At 50.7% G+C, this 14,746-nt stretch overlaps 7 protein-coding genes across 7 annotated transcripts; 4 read left to right on the top strand and 3 right to left on the bottom strand.

The window, feature by feature from the left end:
• Positions 1 to 1,570: 1,570 nt before the first annotated feature.
• Positions 1,571 to 2,293, top strand: MRS44_006935 (uncharacterized protein; the record flags this gene model as incomplete). Its single annotated transcript, XM_046274475.2, has 1 exon — positions 1,571 to 2,293. One exon carries the CDS (start codon positions 1,571 to 1,573, stop codon positions 2,291 to 2,293), a length of 723 nt encoding a protein of 240 aa, XP_046139432.1.
• A 671-nt stretch (positions 2,294 to 2,964) lies between these two features.
• Positions 2,965 to 5,529, top strand: MRS44_006934 (uncharacterized protein; the record flags this gene model as incomplete). The annotated part of the gene is made up of 2 exons (XM_046271965.2): positions 2,965 to 3,516; positions 3,571 to 5,529. 2 exons carry the CDS (start codon positions 2,965 to 2,967, stop codon positions 5,527 to 5,529), a joined length of 2,511 nt encoding a protein of 836 aa, XP_046139433.2.
• Positions 5,530 to 6,028: 499 nt separating this feature from the next.
• Positions 6,029 to 7,032, top strand: MRS44_006933 (uncharacterized protein; the record flags this gene model as incomplete). The annotated part of the gene is made up of 3 exons (XM_046279256.2): positions 6,029 to 6,058; positions 6,114 to 6,533; positions 6,586 to 7,032. The coding sequence occupies 3 exons, from the start codon at positions 6,029 to 6,031 to the stop codon at positions 7,030 to 7,032; spliced, it is 897 nt and encodes a 298-aa protein (XP_046139434.2).
• Positions 7,033 to 7,133: 101 nt separating this feature from the next.
• Positions 7,134 to 8,066, bottom strand: MRS44_006932 (uncharacterized protein; the record flags this gene model as incomplete). The annotated part of the gene is made up of 1 exon (XM_046272475.2): positions 7,134 to 8,066. One exon carries the CDS (start codon positions 8,064 to 8,066, stop codon positions 7,134 to 7,136), a length of 933 nt encoding a protein of 310 aa, XP_046139435.2.
• A 428-nt stretch (positions 8,067 to 8,494) lies between these two features.
• Positions 8,495 to 9,117, bottom strand: MRS44_006931 (uncharacterized protein; the record flags this gene model as incomplete). Its single annotated transcript, XM_046281837.2, has 4 exons — positions 8,495 to 8,624; positions 8,682 to 8,790; positions 8,846 to 8,955; positions 9,005 to 9,117. 4 exons carry the CDS (start codon positions 9,115 to 9,117, stop codon positions 8,495 to 8,497), a joined length of 462 nt encoding a protein of 153 aa, XP_046139436.1.
• Positions 9,118 to 10,473: 1,356 nt separating this feature from the next.
• MRS44_006930 (uncharacterized protein) lies at positions 10,474 to 11,612 on the bottom strand (the record flags this gene model as incomplete). Its single annotated transcript, XM_065621926.1, has 5 exons — positions 10,474 to 10,514; positions 10,565 to 10,813; positions 10,867 to 11,209; positions 11,266 to 11,360; positions 11,417 to 11,612. The coding sequence occupies 5 exons, from the start codon at positions 11,610 to 11,612 to the stop codon at positions 10,474 to 10,476; spliced, it is 924 nt and encodes a 307-aa protein (XP_065477998.1).
• Positions 11,613 to 12,957: 1,345 nt separating this feature from the next.
• MRS44_006929 (uncharacterized protein) lies at positions 12,958 to 14,637 on the top strand (the record flags this gene model as incomplete). The annotated part of the gene is made up of 1 exon (XM_046283761.2): positions 12,958 to 14,637. One exon carries the CDS (start codon positions 12,958 to 12,960, stop codon positions 14,635 to 14,637), a length of 1,680 nt encoding a protein of 559 aa, XP_046139438.1.
• Positions 14,638 to 14,746: the final 109 nt, after the last annotated feature.

Below are 14,746 nucleotides of genomic sequence, written 5' to 3'. Positions count from 1 at the left end.
GATGATGGGTAAGACGAGATGCTGTCGTGGTCGAGATAGATGAAGGCTTGAAGCCCGACAAGTCACGCGACTCGAGTCCTAGATAAAAATGGATACGGGGTACGAGTACAGCGACAATAGGCGGCAAAGATGGCTATTAAAAATCGCCTGGGAGGCTGTGAGCTGCAGGCATCGAACAATGATACAACCACGTCACAGGGCATCGTAAGCGCTAACGCATGAGGTCCTGGCGGGGCAGGTGCCTGTAACACAGTTGCGCTCATTGCAGCCTCACCTCAGCTCAATGGGTTACTTCGCGATCTCCGTAGGCAAATCATGTGATCTGAATAAGCTTTATCGAGTGAGGCAGCTCTGATACCGTAAGTCACGATAGTTTCGAGGGTCTGCCCGTGGTGTTGAAGCATTGGGTGCACTCCGATCCCGTGCTGCATGCATCACTCTATTTTTGGAGCTGCAGGTTGGATGCTATACGGTTTCTTTAAACGCGTGGCTGTGAGTTTATTATATCTATTTATTCTCTCATCTTGGTAATGTTTATGACTCATGACGAACTCGTGCATCTCTCGGCCTCCTTCATCAACGCCACATTGAAGGCATTCCAATTCTCGTTCGGTTGATCCGTCTTGACCCAGGACCCAAACAAGGTAACAAACCCCCCTGAATAATCCTCTGACTGGATGAAAGTGGTGCCTCCTGGATTTTCCTTACTCGGAGAGAAAGAGAAGTAATGTCTGCCCTTCACAATCCATGGGATTGAACCCTCCCATGTGAAGCATTCAGGATCATTCGTCTGTGCTGGTGAGCCAAGGCCCAGTACTCGAGATCAAAGGTCAAGTTGAACAACTTACTATCACAACTGGGTTGAATACCATCCCATGCATCGATACTCTGATCTTGTCTCCCGACTTGAGTTCAAGTGGCTTCTTGCCCGAGTCGGCAGGCCGAATATCCCATCCTTGCTGCCATTGTTGATATCGATCAAATCCGAGGAACTATTAATCGAAACATGTGAGAAACTTATTTCATAGCGTACTGTTGCTCATACTCACGACTGATCGGACAACTGTTGGTGATGCCATGATCTCTATTTGGGCTTTGACTGAGAGGGTGCGTGACATTGCGAGTTTGCACTGTACCGCGGTGGATCTTGGTGGATTGGCGTGTGAATGAACTATGATGAAGAGCGAAACAAATAACCGGAAGAAAGTCCTGTCGTAAATTAATAGTTATTAAAAAGATATCTTCACTTCCAAGACCCCGCTCTCCGGGTGTGCCTCATATATCTACGCTTTGCACTTGGGATGCACAGTCGAGGCACAGTAAGGCGAGAAATGAGCGAGGTATCACGTGACCACACTGAGCCCGCCCCTCGCGCGATCCTCGTGCTGCTCGGCCAACTTTCGGACAAGACCTCAGAGGGGAATAGACGATATAAAGAAACTCAATTCCAACGAAATGGATCAATTCCATCACTCACACTCACCTTGATACAAAGACATCAGCTTTTTCCAGCTCAAAGAGTTTTTTTTATCACACTTCTCATTCACTCTATCCATCTTACACCAAAACCATGGCCAAGACTGTCGCATTCCTTGGCGCAAGCACTGGCGTGGGCCTGTCAGCGCTGAAGCACACGCTCGCTGCAGGCCACCAAGCCGTCGCTCTTTGCCGAACGCCCTCCAAACTCTCCGCCATCCTCCCCGCAGAGTCAAATCCGAACCTGCGCATCGTCGAGGGTAATGCCCACGATATCGACGCCGTCTGTCAAATTCTCAAGAAGGAGGATGGCAGTCTGGTTGATGAGATTGTCTCCACTATTGGCGGCAAGCCGGTATTGAGCAAGTTGTCCATTGACGATCCGAATGTTTGTCGCAAGGGCATGGCTGTGTTACTCGATGCTCTGGCACAGCTACGATCACAGGGTGCTACAGGAAGACCCTTGGTCGTGGTCTTCAGCACCACAGGCATGTCGCGTTTCGGCCGCGACATTCCCATCCTAATGATCCCGCTATATCATGTCCTCCTCAAGGTTCCTCACGAAGACAAGAGGATCATGGAGGATAAGCTGGCTGAAAGCGGCGAGGACTTTGTCATTGTACGGGCGAGCTTGTTGGTCGATGGTGAAACTGAAAAGGCGATCCGCGTCGGCATTGAGGATCCAAAGACGGGACGCGAGTCTGACGCGATTGGCTACACAATCTCGAGGGAGGATTCCGGGAAGTGGATTGCAGAGAATTTGTTGTTGAAGAGGGAAGCCAAGTATCTGGGCAAGATTGCAACCATCACGAACTGAGGTGCTGCTGCACGAATACACGTCGGAGGGATATGCTTTGGCCATTGAATGGCTGTAAACGAACGAGCTTTGGGCATACTATGATTTATGGATAGACCAGCAAATTTCTTTGATATCTTAATGTATTACATCATACCTATATATACATATTTTTATCCTTGGGAGCCATTTCCGCCACGTCTAACAGCTTGAACCGAGCGAGATCCAAGCAGCGGCTGCCTACCCTGAACCGGAAGGCGGGTGACGCCGGGCCTGAGTGCGGGGCCGTGATAGCGCTTATCGTGAGGTCGAGGTCTTAACAGGAGGCATCAGAAGTACCTACCCGACGCAGTCTAACAGGAGATTCATTAGGGGGAGAGACTTAAATCTCAATTTAATATTAGAAGGCAGTCAATAAGAGACTTATAGATAATGAAAATGGCAAGAGAGGGGAAAAAAATAGTTGAAACTGTTGAAATGTTATGAGTTTAGATATTCTGTATTAGTCACCACTGTTAAAAACAGATGCTTATTGTGTGCCATGCCTCCCATGCCGTAATGCGACAGCAAGCCAGGCTCTCAGCTCGAAGAAGTGAGAGGCTGACCTCAATAGGCACCGAATCCAGGGCATGACGGGCACCTGAATCGTTAAGCCAGCGCGCATACTCTCGTCCTGACCCCACAAACGCGCCATGCCATCGGCACCTCCGCCAAACTATCTCGCGTCCGCCTCGGCTTCGGCGGCCGAGAAAAACGCGAGCTCGGCTGTCCCCGCGAGGACCGCCAAGCTCCGGAGCTGCGTCGTCTGCCGCAGCCGAAAAGTTCGCTGCGACAAGCTATCGCCTTGCTCAAACTGTCGTCGGGCCGGTATTCCCTGTGTCGTACCGTCGAATGACCGCCCACCGAGATGGGCGCGTCGACTAGAGCGCGTTGCCGACGCTTCGGCACAGGAGGGTGCTCATGGTGCGGAACCGGCGGGTGAGCAGGTTATGGAGCGGTTGAGAAACTTGGAGGATTTGGTTAAGGAGCTTAGAGGACAGCTTGAGCAGGCGAGCGCTGGGGCGAGTCCTGCCGGGAGTGGCTCTGCTCAAGGTAATTCTCCGTCTGATGGGAGGCGAGATGCATCGAGTCCTTCGACGTCGACCACCTCGGACGTGCAAAAGTACTTTGGTAGGATGGTTCTACAAGATGGAAGTCGAGCGAGATATGTTGCCAGTGGCTTCTGGTCTCGAATTAGTGATGAGGTATGTAAACTCCTTGCTTTCAGCTAGACAAGGGCTAATGACTTGTTCACATAGCTCGACGGCTTGAAGATGGACACTCGAGGACTGCCCAGCGATGGAGACGAGTCTTCGGACGATGACCTTCCCTCAACTGCCCCTTCGACACGAGAATTGGAGAGAGCACCTTCAGAACGACACGCATTCTTATTCCGACACAACCTCACCGGTACTGCCCCCGAGGTTGCAGATCTGCGTCCACTTCCATCTCAGATACCTTTTTTGCTCGACATATTCTCCGAGAATGTCAACATTGTCGCGCGCATCGTTCACATGCCCACCATCAGGAAAATGATCCGCGAAACCCGCAGTTCTGGTTCAAGCCTCTCACCCGCCAACGAAGCCTTAATGTTCTCCATATACTACGCCGCCGTGACATCCATGGAAGAAGACGATGTCGCGACCAACTTTGGCTCGACAAAGGCAGAGCTCAACTTGAAATATCGACTAGGTCTGGAACACGCTTTGGCCAACGCGGATTTCCTAAACGATCCAAACATTGTGCTCGTCCAAGCCTTTGCCATCTTTCTCATGCTTGTGCGTCGCCACGATAGTCCAAGATATGTATGGATGATGACGGGGCTCTTGATCCGAATGGCCCAGGCTCTTGGTCTTCATCGAGACGGATCGAGGTTTCCCCATTTGACACCCTTTGAAGTGGAACAGCGACGAAGACTGTGGTGGATGATTTGCGTTATTGACGTTCGAGCATCTGAAGATCAAGGAACAGAGTTCACGATATCCAGGGATAGTTTCGATACCAAGATGCCCCTCAACATCAACGACGAGGACCTCGACCCCGATACCAAGGAGATTCCTCCTGCGCGAGAGTCCCTCACCGACATGTCATTCGCCCTCGCCATGCTCGAATTATCCGACGTCTCAAAACAGATCATGGCGTCTACCATCAACGGAGTTGGCCTAGGTCTCGACGAGCAGACCCGCCTGTTGGATGAAGTTTGTGAGAGAGTTGAGCACGGCTACTTCCAGTTCTCAGTTGAAAGAGGAGACGTTTTACACTGGGTAGGCCTTACGTGCCTGCGCTTGATGCGGTCCAAGTTGATCCTCCTCATATACCTCCCCACCCTTTTTGCGTCGCCGGATGAGCGCTTCTCTGAAGAGGTTCGAGATAAACTTCTCGTTGCGGCGATAGAAGTTGCCGAGTACAACCATGCTCTGAATTCTGAGCAAAAGTGTCGTCAATGGCGTTGGATCTACCAGACATACACACACTGGTATGCTATTGTCTATCTCATGATAGAGATATGCCGCCGGAAGTGGTCGCCGGTTATTGAAAGAGCATGGGTCGATTTGCACAGCAGCTGGTTGATTCCATCGCAACGCAATATGTCCAAGCACTCGAGAGTTTGGGTGCCGCTGAGGAAGTTGATGGCCAAGGCGAGGAGGCAGCGAGAGATGGAGCTCGCTGAGATACAAGCCAATGAGGTACCTATCGAGTTGCTTGAACAACGCGATTCTCAAGTGCCTTCGCCTGCGAGCTCAGGGCCGTTGTCTACTGGAAATGGGGAGGAGCCTTTCCTTGAGTACTGGAGAAAACTTGTCACTGGCTCTTTGGATCCTAACAGGCAACCCTCGGTTCCTTTGGCTGGTGGGAGTGGTTTTGAGGCACCAAGCATCACGCAGGGTATCGATGCTCTACACGACAACCCTCCACTTTCCAACCACGATATATGGCAAAGCTCAAACACAGACCCTGTATCTGCAGGAGCGCAACCGGGGCATCCGATCGGACCTGTTGGTTTACATCCCAGTTCGAATATGGAGTTTCAGAGCGAGATCGGAGGACAGCCAACGGGTGATGTGGATTCACCTTGGATGTGGACGACTACTGATGGTAATTCTGTTTCCTTTGCGGATATGGATGTCGCCATGGAGGTTGACGACGTTAACTGGAACTCGTGGTTACAGTCAGCTGTTGGCATGGAGTTGAACTTGAACCAGATGGAGCCTGCGTGATTGGAGGCTATGGCTATTCCTCTTATCTTCTCTTCTTCACATAAATTTTCCCCTCTATGTAATGAATTTTGAAGCGAGCCTTGAATCCTACTGATCGTCCCGAGCACTCTCCATGTTGCGACTCCTTCAGAATTACAAACAAGGCACCTCATAGGTAACCCAAATGATACGACGGGACCGGGAAAATTCTGTAAATAATGTCATCTCTGCCTTGTATGATGCTTATTCAGCTCTCCCACTTTGTGAAATTGTATGCAGCTATGGCATCATGCGGCAGTGGGGATATTGTTCGATGATGAGTGGATTGTGATGGTTCAATGAGCTTACGTCCTCTTATGCTTGAATGATGCCATGTTTTGAAGGCTGAGGGGAAAAGCATAAGTATGCAAGACATCTGGGGGTCCCGTTGGGAAATATTGCAAACAACAATCTGGTCTCTAACTACCTGCTTGAGTCGATCTAGACTGTCTACCAAAGAACCGCACATTCCTCACTAAACATGGCTATCCAAAAGGTCGCGGTTGTCGGGGTAAGTCGCTATGTACTTCGCCAAGGCTATACAGTTTCATCTAACAACTCATCAGGCCTCAGGCACTCTCGGCACCAAGGTCGTCGAGGCTCTCCTCAGTTCTGGCTTCGACGTGACAGCCATCACCCGAAACGAGTCAACAGCGACCTTTCCCGAGAAAGTCACAGTCAAGAAAGTTGACATCACCTCTGTTGATTCCGTCAAGGACGCCATCGCCGGTCAGCACGCAGTCGTTTCCACAGCAGCTACAGCAGCCGCCGGAAACCAAAAGGTCGTCATCGACGCTGTCATTGCCGCCAAGGTTCCGAGATTCATTCCCTCAGAGTTTGGAATTCCATCTCGAGAGTATCGTGATACCAAGATTGGTGGTCTCCTTGCGCCCAAGATTCGAAACACAGACTATCTGATCGAACTTGCAAAGCAGCATGAGTGGTTCTCCTGGACTGGGGTTTCCAACGGTTTGTTCCTGGATTGGGTAGGTTTCCGAAGTTCTTATAGCAAAAAAACGTTACTAACAACTGGTTTAGAGCATTCGAAGCGGCAGAAGCTTTGTCGACCTCAAGAACCACAAGGGCAAGATCGTTGACTCAGGCAACGAGCCCTACTCCACTAGCACACTCGGCTTCATCGGCCAAGCCGTAGCCGCAGTCCTGAAGAAGCCAGACGATACGGCAAACAAGTACCTCGACATTGCTGGCGTGATCACCACGCAGAATGAAGTTCTCCGGGTCGCCGAGAAGGTGACGGGAGCCAAGTTCGAGATCTCACACGTAAGCGGTGCCGATCTGGAGAAGATTGGTGATGAGAAACTTGCGAGACATGACTACAGCGCTTTTGGAGAGTACATTCAGCAGTTCCTGTTTGCTGATGGAGCAGGTCATGCGCTCAAGCCCGAGAAGAGTGCTAACGCGCTTCTTGGCTTGGAAGAAGAGAATCTTGAGGATCTGATTAAGAGTATTGCAGATGAATTGTGAGAGACTTAGAAGAGGGGGTTCAGTATGCTACCTAAGAAAGAGAGATTTGAATTGAGATGAATTGGAATGAACTGGACAGAAATAATAGATATTCCATCCGCTTAAGGCTCCTCAAGTTTTGGATCCTCAAACTGGATCGCCCCTGTGCTGACATCCGGATATATGTCAAACCGTCTCTGTGCACTCACAGGGATGCTCTTCCTTGTACTAGCGATCTCATCTGGATCCAGTTCCCACTCAACAATCGTCTCCTTCTCCTCGGCTTCCACAACAACCTGCGCCATAGGGTCCACCACTAGGCTATGACCCCAAGCAACAAGAGTGCCCCTCGTGTCTCGGGCAGGGCCACAGAGAACGACATAAAGTTGGTTATCCAAAGCTCGAGCTTGAGCTAGTAGCCGCCAGTGTATGGACCCAGTGGCAATGGGGAAGGCACTGGGGTAGATGAGGGCAAAGGCACCCTTGCGAGTTGCGATGGTTGCAAGTTCTGGGAACCGAATATCGTAGCAGATTGCAACAGCAATTTTGCCATAGTCGGGTAGGTCGATCAAGCCCAGTTTGTTACCAGAGTCCAGGTACTCGGATTCATAGTAGGTCACCCTTCCTGGAATATCCACATCGAAGAGGTGGGCCTTGCGGTATGTTGCCAGCAGGTTACCCTCAGGATCGAAGATCAAGCTTGTGTTGTAGTGTTTTTTTGTTTGCGGGTTGAATTCTGGAATCGAGCCACCGATCAAATACACCTTGTTTTCTGCGGCCATAGCTGAAAGGGCGTAGAATGTCGGAGCCTTCTCTCGGTTGGGTGGCGACGGTAGCAGTGTCTCCGCGTACTCGGAGAGATATTGGCTGCCAAAAGGAGAGTTAAAGTACTCGGGGAGAACGATGATCTTGGAGCCAGAGGAGGCGGCTTTAGAGACTTGGGCGGCTGCATTCTGGAGTATCGCGGCCTTGCCTGAGCCCTCGACGGGCTGCATGAGTTGAGCGCATGCCAGCTTCACAGGCTGTTTGAGAACCGGGCTACTGATAGTAGACATGGCCAAAACAAGCGCAGAGCGACAACGGATTGATGATATAGGATCTGGCAAAGGGCCTCAAGGTGCGTAGGTCAATGAGGTGATAAGGGAAGAGGGGTAAGAAGACAGTCAACTCATACTTTTGTGGTCGGAGTCTCGGGAACTGTTCCCGATCTTCATGCGGGATCCGATTGGCGACATGGTCGTACAGTAATAATGACTACAAGACATCCTTTCATTGAAAAGGTGTCACAGATAATTTGGTCACTTGATGATTATAACTGATTCAAAAGACAATAACAGTTCGCGGCCACGAAAAAGAGTAGTTCTTAGTGTCGAGACTATCTAAAGAGGGACGGAGGTACATGAGGAATAGGCAAGACACGTTGAGATGGAGTGCTGCATATGGCACGTTCTCTAAAGGCTCAAGTCACAATCCTTCAATGACTTTAAACCTTGGTGAGCTTGAAAGCCTGGTTGTTGCCTCCGTGACCGGGCCAGACAAGGATGGCGGTGCCGTTGGTCTTGTCACCACCCGAAAGATCCAGGTAGCCGTTAGGGTACTTGACGTTGCGGAGTCTAAGTTGTTTATATAGTTAGTAGGTGCTCATATCAAACCATCTGGTGCTGCCTTACCTGACGATGCTGCCACTGTCGATGCCATCGACGGGTCCTCCCTCGAGATACCACTGAGAAGCAGCATCCCACACATCATTCTTGCCGAGCTGGACCTTGTTCTGGAGAGCTATCAAGACTGAGTCAGTACCGAACCAGCCGAAATCTTACTGGGCAGTACTTACCGTTGGTGTAAAGAACGTACTTGGTGGCAGTGTTCTTGATCACCACACGAGTCTCGAAGCCTGGGACGGAGTAGAACTCCCAGATCTGGTTGGTGTTGCCCTGTTGGGCGCTTTCCAGATGTCAGTAGTCGCAAAGCCTCGAAGTTGGTGTGAACTCACAAGCCGATGACGGGAGGGTCCTGGCCACCGCCGGCGTTCTGGTCAACGAAGCTGCCGGCGCCCTGGACCTGGAGGGTGGCCTTGAAGCGGTAGACGGGATCGTTAGAAGGCATGATGAGGTTTTGAAGCTTGAAAAGAAGTGGTTGATGGTTTGGAGTGTGAGTTTGAACTGTGACTTGATGAGGGATGAGAGATGTCCTACCGAGGGGATTCATGGGCTTTTATAGACCTCGAGATGGCCAACAGATGCGTAAGAGCCATGACAAAGGCCCCTCATCCGAAATTCCTCGGAGATGGCTCACGAATGCCCAATGCCCTCTCAATCAAGTGCCGAGAAGGTCTGGAACTTGGCCCATACGCAGTCAACAAGCCACAGGATAGACCGGTAAGAATGAGGCCATCCGGGTCTCATAGTGAAAGTAAGGGTCTAGACGCGATGTAGGCGCTTAGCCAAGAGCTATAGATATCAAAGCTGAGACATACACGGGACCGGCCTGGTTCCCGTCTGGCTCAAGAACCAACAGCTGAATTATCGAAACCCTGCATCGCGGGGTTGAGAGACATGCATGAGTGGTGGAGCCCCTCTTGTCTCGCTATGATATTTTCCACTTCATTCACAAGCGAGAGAGAGGATACAACAGCGATAGCCTTGTTGAAAGCAAAAAGCTTCTCTTTAGCCATTTCAATTCATCCTCTAGGAAGTTTTCAAATTTCCCCTATGTGTTTTCAAACACTTGCTCCTCTCAAGCTGTAAGATTTTACAGTATTGTGGCTTATCACGCAACAGCCAGCCACCGGCAGCCAGTCATCCTCCAGCCAGACTCAGCTCCAAGAAACAAGCCACATACAACGAGTGCTTCCCAATCTGTGAGCTTGCATCAGATTTATTAGGCAATCCAAGACACTGACCTCGACGGCGACCCCTTGGCTCGCGTGCGCTTCGCATAGGACGGTTCAGCTTAGCCACGGCACCTTGTTGAGCAATCTAAGCTTATCGTCCGAGACATGTCAACATTGATGATGCAAATGTCGTGTGAGACCTGTAGGTATACGTAATTCAAAGGGTTGATGAGGAGAGGCACTATTGTTTAGCTGCACTGGGTCACCCTTGGAAGTGCCTGGCTGGTGGCGCATCACCCTGTGATACTACGAATCAATGGACTGCAACGTGCATAATTGTGTCAATTACTTGATCAAATGATTCAAAAATTTCGAAAGCTTTGAAAAGATTGCAGAAGTGGCTGTGAAATGCATCGTATATGTGTGACTGGGGTGCGAGTTGCAGTCTGCGGTTAAACGTATCTTGGCAATATTACTTTGTGTATCAAAGAGGTGAGTCTACTTGGCAGAGAACAAGCCAACAAAGAAGGAGAAGTACCTCATTGTCTTACTCTACCAGTTGAATGGGACTTTGAAATGATACCCCATAGCTGTGCCGCATCGCTGAACCTCTCCCAGACCGATCGTTCTCAGCTCGTCACCGGCTTGACTGCATACACCTGGAAGGAGCCTATCAAGGGCAAGTGAGCATATTTCACGGAAAACCCTCTAAATTCTTACCTGCCCATTCGTTAAAGTCAGCGATACCGAGCTGGTTGGCCAGTCTGCTGGCTTCGTCGGCCATTGAACTCGGCTGGTTCTGGTGGCATGGCTCCTGCTCAGTATAGGAACCGTGTTTCACCTCTTGACTGCGGCAAGACGGTGTCTCGTCTTGGCCCCTGGAAGCGTCTGCCCCACAACACGGTGACTCGCCGTCGGCTGCGCTCCAGTACACGTTCAAGTCACAGTTGGCATCCACGATGAGAATGTCTGTCAAGGACCGATCAGCCTCTATCACGCAGTTTCGGGGCAATATGACTGACCCTCAAAACCTGCATTCCTTAGAAATGCGTCGTACTCACTGACCTGACTGGCCCCTGAAATGCACCCGACGTATAGAGCCATGTCCTTCTTCATCTCATCTGTCAACTCTTTGCGCGCGAGTATATCACTGATGGCAACTCGGCCGCCTGGCTTGAGTAGTCGGAACATTTCATTAAACGCCACCTGCTTGTCTTCGGCGGGGACAAGGTTGATAACGCAGTTGCTGATGATGCAGTCGGCAGTGTTGTCAGGTGCTGGGATGGATGTGATGGGACTCTCGATGAACTCGACGTTTGAGACGTTGACGCGAGATTTGTTGGCATTCGCCTTGTCAATCATACTCTATAAAGATGCATTAGCCATGTGATGGACTATCCAAAGGGGAAGAACTCGGTCACCTTGTTCATGTCAACTCCAATAGCCCTGCCTGTAAAGCCAACTCTCTTCGCTGCCGTAAACACATCGAGGCCAGCGCCAGACCCAAGGTCGATGACTGTTTCGCCCTTTTGCCCACCGGTCAAAACAGCACGCCGTCACGAGCGAACATACACACCTCTCTCAGCCTCGCAATTGCTGTGGGGTTGCCGCAGCTAAGACCAAGGTTCGCTCCCTCGGGGATGCCAGCCAGCTCTTGTTCCGTGTATCCGAAGGCCTTGGCTACGGTCTGCTCATAGTGGCCGCTGCTGCTCTTGACGATTGAGCCATATCGCCTGTTGACTTGGTTATAGATTTCTTGGGATTCCATTTGGAATGTTAAAAGTTGTTGGTTTAGGAAAAGACTGCCGGAGAATGCGTCGCGATGTGGATGAAATATATTTTTACTGGAGCCCTTCGATATGTCATTGTTTAAAACCTCAGTTTGTATTCTCTACAGCCAATGTGGTGAGATTACTTTTAGGCTGCCACACAGGCAAGTGTACCAGATACATGCCCCTGGGCCGTACGTCACTGCAGATCCAAAGTGCCACGCTGACAAATGCACAAGTCGATCGGTGACCGTTTTTGCTCCGCCACCCCAAGATAAATGTAACAGGCCGTGACCAAAATCAGTGCCATATCGACGACAGCAACTCACGATGTGCCAAAACTATTGGCAGCGTAGCGGTTTGGGTACGTCCACATCCAGAACATCCCAAAGCTTGGAACTAATCGTGTCAAGTTGCCTCAATCTACTGGCTTCCGATGACTAGGCTGGAATGGGCCGAAAGAAAACATTCTCTTCTGTCCATCTGGAACGAGCTTCGAGGCAGCTACCCTCATGAATTGGCCCTCTGAGTTCCTGTCTGGGCTCCCCCTGAGTATGAATCTCCTCAAACGATGATGATGCTGAGGCTTGAAGTCGAATACCCGAAACGACCACACAGAAAATGGCAGTAAGAAGGGCATACTGCTACTTCTGTGGTGCCTTACTGGATACGCAGCCGCCCGTCAGCGCAGCAGATCGAATGGCCCTCTCCGCAAGTAAGGAGGCTTCTCTACTGCCACCTATACGTATTCCATTCTGCCATAGAGGCCTGCAACGCTTACCTGAGCAGTCAGTCCTAATAGACTTCCATTTTAGGGCTAGTTGACGGGCCGTCTCATCTATACGCTCGCCTTACGCTCGAAGTACGCCGTCGTACGGGATACGCCAAGGAACGTAGTTCGGAGTTATTGCCGTCGCTAATCCCGGGCGTCGGAGACTCATTATCCACTTTCGCTTCATTGATAAAAGTACAGCCTAGTCAGGCACCCATTTCTCTCTCAGTCAAAAGGCTTGGCGAGGGCCCGGAAGGGCTTCAGAGCGGACTGGCGAAAGCAGGCAGCCGTTTAACAAGGTATCCCCTTACCTTTTGTATGCCTGTTGCCCCATTCCCTAGAGCGAAGATGAGGCTGAAGCGCGTGTTGCCGCGTAATCGAGGCGAGAAACTGTTGGTCATTGCGCGATGAATTTGCATTACATTATGTTAGCCAAACTTCGGTCGGAAATGGCAATCTCATCTGTATTGACTGACTACTGTACAGTATATAGCTAGCAAAGTCCGCCCGTGTTCCATCCAAACCAACAGATTCAATCTTTTCCTCTTGTATATATCCCCTTTCTCTGCAGGATGCATCCGCCAACGTGGTCCTCTCTTTTCTCGGCAATCGCATTTGCAAATCTATCAACATCTCAATACACCGCCCCCAGCTATGCGAACTTTTCAGGACCCGACGGTCAACTAGTGGACCTGGGCTATCTCCAAGCTCAAGGAACTCGACTGACCTCGTCGACCGTGCCCATCAATGCGTGGTTGGGCATCCGATATGGCGCAGCGCCCACTGGAGATCGACGCTTCAAACCCCCGGTGGCTATTGAGACTGCAGAGTCTGGAGGAAAATCCATCTTTGACGCGACCGCGTTTGGTCCCATCTGCTATCAAGGATGGCCTGGATGGTCTCCAGAAAGCCCTGAGGCGAAAGAATTTCAAGCAGCCAGCAATCACTTTGGAAACCGTCAAGAGAGCGAGGATTGTCTACTGTTGGATGTCTATGCTCCGGGTGAGCCCGTGTCTGAGAGTCTTCCTGTACTGGTCATCATTCATGGAGGAGGCTATGTGGCGGGAGGCAGTACAACTATACCATCCCCACGCTTCATGGCTGCAGCGCCAGGCCAGTTCATCGTGGTCAGCATTCAATACCGTCTATCTGGCTTTGGGTTTCTTGGCGGCGCAGGGAACGATACACTAAATGTCGGGCTACACGATCAACGACTCGCTCTGGAGTGGGTTCAACGTCACATTGCTTCATTCGGCGGAGATCCAACCCAAGTCACAATCAACGGCGGATCAGCTGGTGGCGGCTCAGTCTTTCACCAACTCATATGGAATGGCGGAGAGGAGCATCCCCCGTATCGAGCTGCGATAGCCGAATATCCTTGGATTCCGTCTATCCTCAGCCCTAGCCAGCTTGACCAGCAGTACCAAGAGGTTCTGTCTGCTTCAAACTGTAGCGATATTTCCTGTCTACAAGACCTGTCCGCAGACGAGTACAACCGTGTCCAGAACAATGTCCTTGCAACTGCCAACACCTTGTATGGAATGTTTTATTTCTCACCTGCAATCGATGGTCGCTATATCCAGGACTTTCCAACACGAGAGGCAGAGGCTGGGCATCTCGCCAAGGTTCCCATTTTGACGACACGAGACGGCAATGAAGGCTTCGCGTTTACGCCACAAGACATCACCACCGAAGCAAAGTATCAAGATCGGGTACGACAACTTTTTAACGGCGGTGCGAACTTCTTTGGCCGACTCCAAGACTATTATCCCCCTGAAGCAGTTGGTCCATTCGCCTACAAGGGAACACAGCAAAGGGCCGAGTTCGTCACCGGAGATGCTTTTATTCAGTGTCCATCCTACCGCCTCGCCAGTTCTGCCGCCGAGGCTTTCTCTTTGGCCGATAGGCATGGTGTTCAACCTGTCTACAAATTCATCTACGGGTATCCGACTTACGATACTGCCTACCACGGAGCATATACTGCCTTGATCTTTCCAACCCAAACCATTTCTGCAAACGATACCTCTGTGGGGGCAGAGATCGGTAGAAAACTGCAGCATTACTACTCATCCTTCATCATCCATGGTGACCCCAACATTGGGCTTTCATCATCAGACATCAAGTTGCCCGAGTACGGCTCGTCCAGCCACATTCTATATATCAACTCGAGCACGCCGGTTCAGATGAAGGATATTGATGCCGATGGGCGTTGCGACTTTTTGCTCTCCAGAGTGTCTGTCACACTCAACTGATTGGGCGCGTATCGCTCATAATAGCCCACTGTTCCCCGGCTGCCCCCTTATTTTCTCGAGAAGTTTACTGTTATGCAGTATATTTAATCGTTTTGTAAAATGTTCTTAA

This window comes from Fusarium solani (genome assembly GCF_023522795.1).
Source record: "Fusarium solani strain SB1 chromosome Unknown bctg00000003_1, whole genome shotgun sequence".
Lineage (NCBI taxonomy): Eukaryota > Fungi > Ascomycota > Sordariomycetes > Hypocreales > Nectriaceae > Fusarium > Fusarium solani.
Note: the sequence above shows the minus strand (reverse complement) of the source record. Positions and strands in the feature narration are given on the sequence as shown.